Source organism: Monodon monoceros, unplaced genomic scaffold, assembly GCF_005190385.1.
Source record: "Monodon monoceros isolate NGI ecotype Baffin Bay Population unplaced genomic scaffold, NGI_Narwhal_1 Super_Scaffold_2, whole genome shotgun sequence".
Lineage (NCBI taxonomy): Eukaryota > Metazoa > Chordata > Mammalia > Artiodactyla > Monodontidae > Monodon > Monodon monoceros.
In genome coordinates this window covers 57,188,011-57,201,289 of record NW_021703776.1, presented here as the reverse complement: position 1 = coordinate 57,201,289, position 13,279 = coordinate 57,188,011, and the positions used below count along the sequence as shown (strand labels likewise).

The following is a 13,279-nucleotide window of genomic DNA, read 5'->3' as shown; positions in this document are numbered from 1 at the left end:
ACAGTGAGAGGCCCGCGTACAGCAAAAAAAAAAAAAAAAAAAAGAGTTGCCTGTTGCCACAGGAAACCTTTATGTTAAGTCTCCATGAATCTGGAGCAGCAACTGGAAGGCTCAGGGGAAAGGAGCCATTTTGATCTCCTGCAAAGATAAAATAGTGGAGCCGATGAGGACGGAGGAGAGGTGGGATAGTGATGTCACTGAGATCCTCTCAGTACTGCAGGGACATTGTTGTTTCTCATTGCTCATTTTTTTGCCTGAAAGATAGCCAAGATGTGGGAACAATAAAGCAGACACTATTTTCTTGTGCTTTGGGGGCACTTTCTTTCTCCTCTCACCAAGATGGAGAGCTGGGAAATTAGGTACCAAAACTCAGAGTTAGGAACAAGCTGTGGGGTTGACTCCAAAATGAGGTGAGAGAAGTACAGAGGGATTCTTTGAAGTCTCAAGGAGACAGAAGAAAAGGATTGAGGCATAATAAGAAAGCATTGATGAGAAAGAGGCTCATTTTTTCTTTTCATCTTTTTTTTTTTGCGGTACGCGGGCCTCTCACTGTTGTGGCCTCTCCCGTTGCGGAGCGCAGGCTCCGGACGCGCAGGCTCAGCGGCCATGGCTCACGGGCCCAGCTGCTCCGCGGCACGTGGGATCTTCCCGGACCGGGGCACGAACCCGGGTCCCCTGCATCGGCAGGTGGACTCTCAACCACTGCGCCACCAGGGAAGCCCCTGTTCTATATATTTTTTAAAAGAGTTGGAGCGACAGATACCTCTGAATGTGAGGACAAGGAAGAAAGCTCCCGAGTCTCCTGAGAGGGAGACATATTCTGAGAAGCAGGTGTGGCAGGGGATTCTCAGCAGCACCCGAAGGAGGTCGGAAACGCTGGAGCAATGCCTTCAAAATCCCGAGAGAAGACGGGCATGAACTTCAGAGGCTACCATCAACTGTGAGGGTAGAAGAAACATTTTCAGACAGGCCAGGGAGTCGACATTTTACCTCCCGTGACCCAAGCAAGAAGTAAACAGAGAAAGAGAAAGACATGGAATCTATGAAAAAGGGATACCCCCTCCATCGGGAGAGGCAATGGGAGTTCCTGGTGGTGGTGAGGAACGGGGGGTGGATGCAGGGTGACAGCTGTGCAGCAGGCCTGGGAGGTGGATGGCAAAGGGAGAAAGAGCAAGGAGTCGGGGAGGAGGGGCCGTGAGAAGTAACGGGGAATAAAGCCAAACACCTGATGGGTTTGAACGTGCTGAGAGAGTTACACTTCCGGAGCTGGGGATGAATTCAAGTTAGCAGGACCGTGGATCAGTTAGGAAGGCAAGCTCTAGAGCCAGACGGCCAGATTAGAACCCTTACTCTGCCATGGAAGAGCTTTGTGACCTCAGACGAGGCACTCTGCCTCTCTGAGCCTCCGTTTTATGTAAAATGAAGATATCGTAGTAGGTACCAGCCTCATAGGGCCGTTGTGAGGTTTAAATGAGTTAACAGACGCACAGCGCTTAGAACTGTGGCTGGCGCGTGGTGAGCCTCAGGTAAGTGTCAGCTGCCCTCATGACGATGATGCTGCTGAGGAGAGGAGGAGGATGCAGGCGAGAAAGATGACAACAGCCAAATAGCCTATGGCTGTGGTGTTTACTAACTGCAAGGACGACAAAAATGTGATCCTAGTTTGCTACATGGCCTGGTCCTAAGAATGCAGACATTGAATAACAGTGAAATCAAATATTATAATGGAATTCTGCTAGGAGGAGGGGGAGGATGGAAGGAGGGTTGGGAAATACGTGAAAGATCAGAATTCTTATCTTGTGTAGGGAGGTCAATAGATACCCAAAACTGAACATCAGAAAATAGCAATAGAGGCATGCTATTTATTAGCAGTGGGGAGTAAATCCAGGTAAAAGACTCATAACTGGTTGCCATGGGGGAGTGGAGAGGGAGAACGGGCCGGACAGAGGCCTCCTCTTTTTCATTATGGCCTCATAGATCTATCTTTTTTTTTACTGTGTACAATGATGGCTTTGATTAAAGAGAAGAAATTTTTCATTAAAAAAGGATAATGGAGGGACTTCCCTGGCGATCCAGTGGTTAAAACTCCACGCTTCCACTGCAGGGGGCACGGCTTCGATCCCTGGTCAGGCAACTAGGATCCCACATGCCGCGAGGCATGGCCAAAGGGGCCTTCTGCGGGCCAAGTTAGTATGATTAATTAATCATACTATTAATTACCATTAATAGTAATTAATTAATTGAATCGGTGGAATCAGTGGTAATTGATTAATTGGTAATTAATTGAATTGCTGAAAATCATTAGGCCCAAAATGATACTTAACATGGGGAAATTAATATAAAGTATGCCCAAAAGTAGCTATAATACAAGGACAGTGAAAATAATAGTGTGCATTTATATTTCTATAAATTTTGCTACAGCAAAATTGGGAGTGTCGGCATAGGTAGGGGTTGTGTTGAAGTAGATGTCTGTCTATAAAATATAGGTGTTCTTTTTCCCCACCTCCATTAGCAGATTGGCAGGGAATTGTGAGTAAGCCTTATAGTTGCAGGAAAAGTAGCAACTGGGGCAAGAGTAGGAAAGACCAGCTGACACCCTGGTCCCAAACAAGTGGGAAGAGGTCCTGAGTGGGAGTGGCTTGCCAGATGGGGGAAGGAGCCGCGTGGCCGGCAGGGAATCCCTGGTCCCCTGGGAGGTGAGTTCTCCAGCAGGCCTGGGAATTATACTGAAGACGTCAAGTGGCAGGAAAGACAGGGGCTTTAAAAATCCTGTTGTGGAACGAGCAAACCTTGAGTAAAGAAGACCTAGGCATCCAGCCCAGGAAATGCAGACTCACTCTTGCCTCATGTTGCCCTGATGACCCTCGCCAAGGTCAGTTGGTCAATAACTTGGAACCCGTATCTTCCACTGGCCAACATCAGCTCCTGTTTCTTTTAGTCACCAGATTCTTGTACCCCAAGAAGGCCAAACCTAAGGATGGAAATAATGAAGAAATAAATCTGTAAGGCCAACTTGTGTAATAGGTTAAATGGAGGTTTTGTGGTCACTGTGATCATTTGTATGATTTGTCTGTTTTTAAGATATTGAGCTTATCTTCTTAAATGGTAAATTGGCATCATTTTGTTGAAATGTGTAGAATCTAAGTTTGTAACCAACACTTAAATGTGTAATTGCAGTCTATTTTTAGATAATGTTTTTATTTATTTAATAGCATCTGAATATTTAGAAATGTCTGTTAGATAGGTTTATAGGTGTAAAAATTTGGCACTAAACCAAATACAATTGACTGTTGAAAACCGGTGTGTGTGTGCACGGGGACAGTGCTAGAGGCGCTAACCCTCCACGCAGTCAAAAATCTGAGTATAATTTAGTTGGCCCTTCATATCCACAGTTCCTCCATATCCATGGATTCAACTAGCCAAGGATCGTGTGGTACTAAGTATTTACTACTGAAAAAAGGTCTGCATATAAGTGGACCCATGAAGTTCAAACACATGTTGTTCAAGGGTCAACTGCATAAGTAGTTGTTAAGTTTTCTTATTTAAAAAAAAAAAAGTCCTCCAGATAGTAAAGATCCAAGCAACTACGATATGGAGTAAGGTCACGACAGGGTGTGGATCTGCTCCTTGCTGTGGGAAGCCATTGGAGGGTTTTAAGCAGGCAACTGAGATCATCTAATTTACTTTTCTTTGTTTAAGACCGTAGGAGGCCAAGAGTAGAGACTGTAATCTTGGCTCCCTTTCTACCACTAGAGTCTGTGAAGTGTATTCCCTCACTCATTCATTCAACAAACACATGTCTCTTGGCTCCTTAAGTGCAAGCACTGCCCTGGGCACTGTGGTCATTACCAAAGGTAATGACCAAGAGCCTCCTAATACATTAGAAAGTGTTTAGTCCTGTGAGGGAGGCATTACTTCTGACTTGGGGAACCAGGACCTGTTCCACAGTTAAGGAGGAGGCAGGGGAGAATCACATTCTAGGAATGAGCGAAGGCCAGGAGCTAGGAGGTCAAGAAGTTCTGAGACTTGGTGATGGTCCCCAGAGGCAACAGTGTGTCTTCCGTCGTAATCACACATTGTCAGTTCATTTAGATTGTTGTTGCTTCAGCTCGTATAAAATGGGTCAGTACCAATTAAAGCTAATTTATAATGATAAGTCCGTAAGGCAGAAAGGCAACTCTTTGCTAATGTCCTTGCCAGAGTTTGACACCCCAGGAGAGTTTGAATTTGCTGTCACTGCAGTTATCACTTTTGCATGAATATTAATGATCTGTGTGGAAAGAAAAATGTGGCATATTGGGTTTCTGGAAAAGGTTGACTTATTTTTATCTATCTGTGTGTCACTCTGTTTATAAATACAAAGAACGAGAACCCTATAGGCACTAAAATAGGTCAGGGCCATCTTCACAGAGTAAAGAGGTGAGCAGAGGACAGAGGCGCTGGGTAGAAGCTGGAGGGGGTGAACAAGGTTTGAAATGGTCCTTGTGGCAAGTGAGGGTGAGCTTGACGGAAACACTCAGCTGGCTCCTGGGCCATGAAGTGGGCTCGTCCAGGTGGGTGGATATGGATGTACGTGTATACACGGACTCTGGACCCCCTTGTCTTTTCATGTGATTCATGAAACCAGCTCTGATTTTTACTTCCTTGGCCGACAACCAGGAGGAATCTTTCGGCAGTCCCGTAGAATCTTTTATAGTCCTGCCCTATGAAATCCTACCTACTAGGTTTGCTCATTTCCCACACTGAAATGCTGGCATGAGCTCTTGGGCCCACCCAAAGGCACTTCCCTTAGCCACTCTCCTGCCTGCCTCAGGCCCCCACGATGGGGACTGTGCAGCCGTGGAGGATGACAGTGGAAAATTCAACCTGAGAAAAATTAGTGCCTGCCAATTCCTACCTGTGACCGTGCAAGGTGAAGTGACATTTTCTTGTAGAAATTCTAACCTTGGTGAAAGTCATTTTTAAATTGCTTAGTGACTAAGACTAAGAAGAGCCTGAAAAAAATCAACTCATGGAGCTTTTCTTTGGAACACTGGACGGCCACCAGCCAGGAGGGCAGGGCCCACCCCTGCCTGACTGTACGGGGCTAGCCCTGTTCTTCCCACACGCTCACACGCCCGCCCCATATGTGGCTGGGACTCCCTCCTCCCCAGCACTTCCAGAGCTTTGCTCTGTGTGTCAAATCTTTATCTCCCTCGATCAGGGATATTCCGTTTGAAAATAAATCAAAGAAGCGCAAACTTTGAAACTGAAGACCCAAGTACCAGTCCAGTCTGCCTGTATCTAGCTGGATGACCTTGGGCACGTCCCTCACCTCCTGAACCTCAGGTTCCATGGAAAACACCTGTCCCCATGCCAGGCTCACGGGAGCCACCCCACGACCTAAATGGCAGAGGGATCTCCCAACCCCTTCTGCTTCCAGAAATGCATGTGTAAAGCAAAATTTGCTCGCTCTTAGGCAGCTACAATTTTTATTTTAAAAAAAAATCCAAGTTGGGACTTCCCTGGTGGCACAGTGGTTAAGAATCCGCCTGCCAATTCAGGGGACACGGGTTCAAGCCCTGGTCCGGGAAGATCCCACATGCCGCGGAGCAACTAAGCCCGTGCGCCACAACTACTGAGCCCATGCTCCACAATAAGAGAAGCCACTGCAATGAGAAGCCCGCGCGCAGCAACGAAGACACAACGCAGCCAAAAAAAAAAAAAAAAAAAAAAAAATCCGAGTAGGCACAGGTCAGGTTAGATGGAGAATTAAGTGCCAGAATTTAAGTAGCGGGCTTCCCTGGTGGCGCAGTGGTTGAGAGTCCTCCTGCCGATGCAGGGGACGTGGGTTCGTGCCCCGGTCCGGGAAGATCCCACGTGCCGCGGAGCGGCTGGGCCCGTGAGCCATGGCCGCTGAGCCTGCGCGTCCGGAGCCTGTTGCTCCGCAACGGGAGAGGCCACAACAGTGAGAGGCCCGCGTACCGCAAAAAACAAAAAACAATTTGAGTAGCAAATGATTTAAAGCAAAAGGAGGCCAGATCAAAGAAAAGAGGCATTTTGGCTCTCATGCCTTTGTGCATTCCTCAAATCTTCATATTGTGCCCATTAGTGCAGTAAAAATAACAGGGCTTACGGGAGAACTGAGGTTGGACAGAGCCTCAAAGCTATGGGGCTTTGTAACCAGAGCATCAGCAAAAACAGTAACCATCCTAACAAAATAATTGCTTGGCTGAATCCCCATTGTAAATCCCCCCTGACAGTTCATCCAGCATCCCAGCCCTCTGTCCTCTGTGTTCTTGAGATGCAGATCTTTGAAGGTGTTCTCTCTTCTAAGAGAACAAGTTCATCCAAATTAGAAATCTGACCCAGTCAGTCAATCTTTGTTTTCAAATACAAGGGCAATGTCTTTATAGTTTGTGTCCCTGTGCTGACAGCCTCCCCAGGTGCCACAACCCAGAGGAAAGGGTGGCACTTCTAGAAGCCACAGAACCAGCCACCGTCGCTCTAAAGAAGCCACATCCATGGGGTTTTCATCTGCTTTTCTTAATTAAGGTCTTCAGGCTTTCTCTTTAGTTGTGAGAATGCTCTCCTCTGGACTCTTCAAGACGGTCAGTGTGGGGAGGAGGTATTGGCCTACAGCAAGTTTTCTGTTTTGTGTTTGAGCTCTTGTCCCTTTCAGTTGCCAGGGCTTAGGGTTGACTTGTAGGAAGGAAAGGGTGGGAGGTAGAGAGAAGCGGGGAGAGATGAAGATGAACCGGTATTCACCACAGCGTAGTCTTTCCCTGCTAGAATCCCCAGTCAGTAGCCCTGGAGAAAGGGAGGCCGCCCGGATAGACTGCAGAGCACCTCTCCTTCTAGTTGCAAAATTCCGACTCACCGACTCAATGTTCCCCAACCCTGCTTGCTAGGAGGACACCTGCCATCACCTGTTCTGGGCCCCAGGGGGGTAAATTTCTTCTTGTGACTCCCATGCTTTCCTCCCACCTCCCTGCCCCAGTTACTTACAACTACAGGTAGGGTGTTTGGGGGTCTTTTTCCTCTTTTACACAGAGGAAATACTTCTTATAATTTTTTTCTTCAGAAACTGATGTGGCGATTAACATTTTATGGATTCTGGGTGATGGGCGCTCAGAACTAGAAGCTTGAATTGATTCCGCATCCTCCCTCTGTCTGGTGGCTGGAGCCCAGCACCCGCTCTGATAGGCTGACAGGGTGGGGCTCACACGGGGCCTCAGAGATCACCCATTAACTCAAGATCAGGATGAATGAATGAGCGTATCCATTCCTTAACACGCCATACCTCTCCCCTGGAACAATCCAAAGGCTCATCATATCTGATAGCCTCAAAGCTGGCTGTGATGGGGCCCGTTTGACCCCTCCAGCTGGCCTGGAGGGCAGTGGGCTCCAAAGTGGGTGCACAAGACAATCTGTGAGGTGGAGGAAGGAGATATCAAATCTTTACACTTACCAAGGAAAATATTTCTCATATTAATATATATATTTATTAAACTATTTCATTCTCATCCTTTTATTTGCATATCTGTTTTATATAGTGATATGTTAGTACATGTATGTCATTTATAAACAGTATATTCACACACGCTCCCCCTCAGGGAGGCAGTGCCCACAATTTCTTATTGACCGGGATGTAGGAGAGGATCGAAAAGCTGGGAGACCCCTGCTAGGAGAGTCAGCCTCGCTCCATCCTGCTTTCCCTAAATGGGGGGCAGGGGGCGGAAATCTCTAGCAGAGGGCTGGCAAGCGCTGCAGATCCCTTCGTTCAGAAGTTAGTTTTGAGATGGCAGGTGAAGCAGAGATTGAAAATGAACCAGGTTGAGGTTGACTTTTCTCCTTCGAAAGGCATGAGGACATGAATAAAACAAAGCAGAGAGGGTTGGCCCACATGTTTCTGAACTAAAGCCATAACTCCTTTCAGGTTAGCATTTCCTAGGGTTCAAAGATGTGTGAAAAGAGAGGAAGAGCAGTAGGTTTCGGGGCCTCGGATGTTTTCTTCAGAGCACCGCAGGCCCTGCTGGCAAGGTTTCCAGACATGCGCACCGAGTGGATGCCAGCGTCTGAGCTTGTGTGGCTTTCTGGGACAATAGCAACCCCTGTACCTGCAGGATGCCCTGTGGCTGCAGGACCCGCCTCACAGCTGGCGACATTTCTCCTGTTTGATGACAGGGTAGCACTTGGGGTACAGGAACACAAGCAACAGTAGACCCCCCCACTCCTGTTTTTAAAACGTGAGTACCCTCAAGAGAAAGCGAGGGGACAGTGGATGAAGTAAACTGCTCACGTGACCTTTTGCCTATTTATTTACCAAATGCTTCTTTAATGCTTACCATGTATCATTGTTCTAAATACTTTTAAAAACAGGAACCCAGTTGCTCCTCACAGCAACCTTAAGAGGTAGTGGTATTATCAGCCCATTTTACAGATGAGGACTCTAAAACTCAGAGAGGTAACATCACTTGCCTGTGGTCACACAGTTCGTCCGTGGCAGCACCAGGGCTCACACGGGCTCCCAGCCTGGGCTCCCAGCTTGGCCCCTGTAGATGCATCTACACGAACCGTCCTCAGCCAGCACAGCACCTCTCTTGTTATGGAATCCCTCTTGTATTTTTTCTGGTGGAGATGCCCAAACCTATCAATTATCTTATTTTTTGTTTGGTTTCGCAACAGGCCCTTCTAAAAATAATATTATTTTACATGTAGTGTTATAAATAGTATTATTACAAAAATAGTATTATACTGTCTTCTGTTTTTTTGAGCACTTACTATGTGCAGGTCCTCCTGTGCCAGGTGCTTTATAAACAATAATTCTAATCCTTAAACTGTAAGGAAGAGATTTTTTTCCTCCCATTTCACTGAAGAGAAAGTAGAGGCCAAGTAGTTGGTCACTCAGCTGACAATGTCTAGCCAAGGCATGAACCCAGGGTTGGGCCTTGCTCGGCTTTGTTATAGGACAGAACTAAATAGAAACAGATCCTTCTCGACCCCCATCCAGGGGAGATAGTTTCACAAAGCACCCGAAGGACCTTGTGGTGTGCCGATGACGAGGATGTGTGTGTGGGGGGGCCCAGTTGTGTATGCCTGTTGTCCGCGTGCTGGCTTTCACTCGCAAAGGCATCCTGACACGGACAGTAGATCATGTGGTCCTCCTACCTGCCCCACTTGGGACTGGATGCTGCATGGTTTGCAGGCGAGTGTGTCCACAGCATTAACCCCCCAGACCTGGCCCCTTTTGATCCCGAAGAGTTTTGAAGTTTTATCTTCTGCTGGGCTTCATTAAGCCCTCGGTTGGTCTGAGGCTTTCGTGCTGCCCCCAGTTGTAAACGTTGTGCGATTCCTGGTATTCAGGTTAACAAATTAGCTCAGTTAGATGGGTAAATTAGTCATTCTCACTTTCTCAAGTCCTGGTGGAAGAGCTCTGCGAAATAGTATTTATAGTTTTCTAACAAGCAATTTAAAGGACACCAGCGTGTGGCATTTGTTTAAGAGTAAAACGTCCTAAACAGTGCCCTACTTAGAAACAGGTTTCCAGATTTGCTCACGGACCGAGGGACGCGGCAGAGCAGGTACCCCTGTGCTGTGTCCTACGAGCGCTTCCCAGCTGGGTCTCTTGTCTCTGGGGGCTCCAGCCAAGCGCAGCGGGGCTTACTGAAACCCACACTGAATTCCAGAGCCTCATTTTTGTCAAATTGTTTTTTCCGTACCGCCTGAGTTTCTAAACAGGCTTCAAAGCAGGCTGCTTTGAATTCTCAGCGGTAGATGGCGGAGGCCCAGCGACGCGGAGGTTGAGAGAGACACACCCCGCCCCACCCCCAGAGAGCTGCCGGCACTGGAGGCCGGGAGGCAACCTGGGAAAAGGTAACTCCCTTACTAGCTAATTGAGGATGCGGCAGCTCTTGAGCCTCACAGGGCTCATTGCCTCTCGTGTAGGAAAGTGACACCCCACCTCACAGGGTCACCAGAGGATTAAATGAGCTGATGCAGCCAGTGTGCCTGAACCATACAAGGCACTCGTTCACCTTGAGGTCCCTTCCTTCCTTCCTGGATCCTTTTAAGTGTTCGCCTCAGATGCTGGCGTCCTTGTTCCTGGCTCAACTGGCTCTTCAAACAATCTTATTAATGCCTATTAAAATGAAACCCAATAAAAATGCCAATATCTGGTGTTGAAATAATTGATGTAGCAGGGGGAGCCCCATGGAGCACCCAGGCAGGCCCCGGGTGCAATTTAGCCTCACACCTGGGGGATGAATTTCACAACTGTAATTGCTACCATATAATTCTTACTGATGTTGTGCTGTAATTCCTATTTATTCCACGGGGCTTGTAAATGCATTAGGACTTGTCAACATAGTATTTTACACTGTTTATGATCTGTAGAATTATGTCCTTCAGGGTTATATTGTGCAAAAGCTCCAAATAAACGGCTGTGGACCTCGTTAAAAAAAAGAGCAAAGGAGGGGCTGCTTGTTGAAGTGGTTCTCCATCCCTGCCGTCCTGGGCAGAAGTCAGCACAGCAGATTTTTAATTCAGTTCTGAGCAGAGCTCTTAACCAGGATACAAGGGAATCCCCTCGTCTGTCTGAGCTGTCTGCTGCAATGGCTCAGCCCTCGCTCCCAGGGAGGGTTTTGTGTAGCTGAAGGGCAGGTGCTATTCCCTGAGGACAGGTGCGGTAGGGGATCGTTTGGTCTTCCTGGAGCTGGACTTGCACTCTGATGATGACGATGACACTGTGCCCTCAGAGCTCTGGGCATTTCTGTCCCCCTGCTCCCTAGCTTGGGGCAACACCCTTTTAGTTCTAAATTTCTTCATGGTCTTCCCAGGTCAGCTTATAAAGAAAAAGAACTGAAATTAATTCCCACCGAAGTGTAAATACCTAGTAAGTGTAAAATGTAACCCCCTCCTGCAGATTTTTGTGTTTACCGTGCCAATAAAGCATAAAACTAAGGGGACAGAATTCTGTCCATTGTAATGTCAGGCATATCGTGTGTGTGTGCGTGTGCGTGTGCGTGTGTGTGTTGGGGCAGGGGTGTGTCTGTCGTAGTTGGTTATTTTTGGTTTTAGCCTTCCCAGCACCTTTGCAGTCAATCACCTTTGCCGCAGAATACTGAGTCCAAGCTCTTGCACAGCTCATTCCTCACCATGAATCGCTGGGAAGCCCTTTCCCCGGTCTCTCCCGTGGGAAAGCAGATATGTTGCCCCCAGGACTGTCCCGGGGACTAGTTGCACTTGCTGCCCCTTGGCTCCTGGACGCTCTCTCCCAGGGCAGCAGGAGCCGCCGCCGTGCAGGGCGTCCTGACAGCCCTTGTGTTTCTCCTCTGGCCCCACAGGCAGCGAGTACGACGAGGAGGAGGTGGATTACGAGGAGTCGGACAGCGACGAGTCCTGGACCACAGAGAGCGCCATCAGCTCCGAGGCCATCCTCAGCTCCATGTGCATGAACGGCGGCGAGGAGAAGCCCTTCGCCTGCCCGGTTCCCGGCTGTAAGAAGAGGTACAAGGTAAGAGAAGTGCCACCTCGCTTGGAGTAGGTGGCCCCCCGGAAAGCCAGGCCTGGGCCCAGGCTGCCCGCAGGTCAGTGCTGTCCCTGGTTTCTGGCCGTTGGGTGTGTTGTCCCCTTCACTGACCTGTGTGGGAGCGGTACGTCAAAAGAGAGTTTTTTGGTGGGAGAATCATGTCTTTGATATTCTTCAGATTCATGTCAGACCAGTCAGAATATCAAATGCGTCACCTGTTTATTTGCCGAACAACTTCCGCAGTGATCGGCTCTGCAGACGGTTCACAGAGCCCTTTTGGAAAACGCTGCAGGGTATTTACTTCCAGCTGAGGAAGCCCTTGCTTGAAAGGAGTTCGGGAGAAAAGGGGCTTTGGTATTTTTCTCACCAAACCCGCCCGCTCTAGCTTCGATGAACTCTCTGTAGGTGGCGCAGAGCCTGTGTCTCTCGGGCCTGCCTCTGGGTGTCAGGGCAGCTGGGGGCGCCAAATTCTCTACTAAGAAGACTCAAAGGGACAGAATAGTGAGAACACCCACAGCACTCAAGTGTGGGTCCTGAGGGCATGTCGAAAAACAAAGTTGCAAACTTTCCCATGAGGTGTTGGCAGCTCTTTAAAATCCAACTGTGAGATAGAAATGTAAAAATCAAAAACATACCTGGTGCATTTGACGAGATGCTACTTTCCCCGGCAGATTGACTGTTTTTAAAGAAAGGCTTGAAAAATGTGTGGCAGCATAAGCACTTCCCCTATCGCTCCTTCTTCAGTATGTCTCTGAACACTAAAAAAATCTATTTCAATACTTTTTATACCTGCTTCTGATATAAAAGCATGAAACCCAAGTGTATCACAGGTAAGTTGCCCATGATTTCACCTGATCTATATACTGTTAAATTTTTATCATGGGAAGCACAGATGCGCTTTGTTTAAACTACAGTGAAAACCCCAGGATGGAGATGTGAGGTCCCATCAGGGTGTCCTGACGCACTGTCTGGGTATCCCAGGTGCACGTGTACATTCCTCTGGATCAGAAGGCGGCGTGGAAGTGGGTGCAGGGGTGAGAAAGCAACAAAATTGTTATCTCAGGAGCCCAGGGGATCGTTCGACAAGCTAGTTTGTCCAGAGGACAGCTCTGCTTGCAGAAAGAGATTTTTCCCTTCTTTCTTTCTTTCAAAGTGGAGAAAGCTGGACAGGGATGCTGTCCTTGTACCCTGCCTACCTCCAGATGCGCCTTCTCTCCATGCTTCATGAGAGCTGGTCCTCTGTGCTCTGCCGTCTTGCTGCCTTCTCTCAAGGGTCCAAACACTGTCTAAAGGATGTCTTGCACATCAGCGATGTTAAGAGAGAGAGCAAAGTAACGACCCAGATTGTAGCTGACCGAAAAAAACCCAAAAAGCTGGTGGGGGGCTGGTATAAGCTACACCCTTTATGATGAGGCCTTCTCTCTTTCCCACCTCTCTTTCATTCCTTTTTTACATCCTTTTCCCCTGGTCATTTTTATTTTCTTGTCATTATTCTTTGGCTTCTATTTTCCTTGAGTTTCCAGCAGCTTCCCCTCCTGCAGTTTGTCTGTGTCTAGTTTGGTGGGGCCTTTGCGGAGTGTTGTTTCTCCATCTGAGGCCAAAAGAAAATTGCGTGAACCTTGGGCTGCGGAGGCTGCCTGCTTCAGTACCACTAACTGGCGAATGACACGGGTGGCAATTAGTGGTCCTGCTTTCCATGAGGGAAGTGTGAGTTTCCTTTTCTGGGCCAGAGTGCCACGTAACGGTGCACATGGGACAGGAACAAATGCA

General features: G+C 48.1%; 1 protein-coding gene across 2 annotated transcripts in view; it reads left to right on the top strand.

Annotated features, from left to right (window-relative positions):
- Nucleotides 1-13,279, top strand: part of JAZF1 (JAZF zinc finger 1) — a 336,892-nt gene that overhangs the window by 317,336 nt on the left and 6,277 nt on the right. For both annotated transcript variants that reach the window (XM_029233247.1, XM_029233246.1), the window contains one exon: nt 11,325-11,494. In XM_029233247.1, the coding sequence (XP_029089080.1) occupies nt 11,325-11,494 (170 nt within the window). The remainder of the gene's footprint in view (nt 1-11,324; nt 11,495-13,279) is intronic.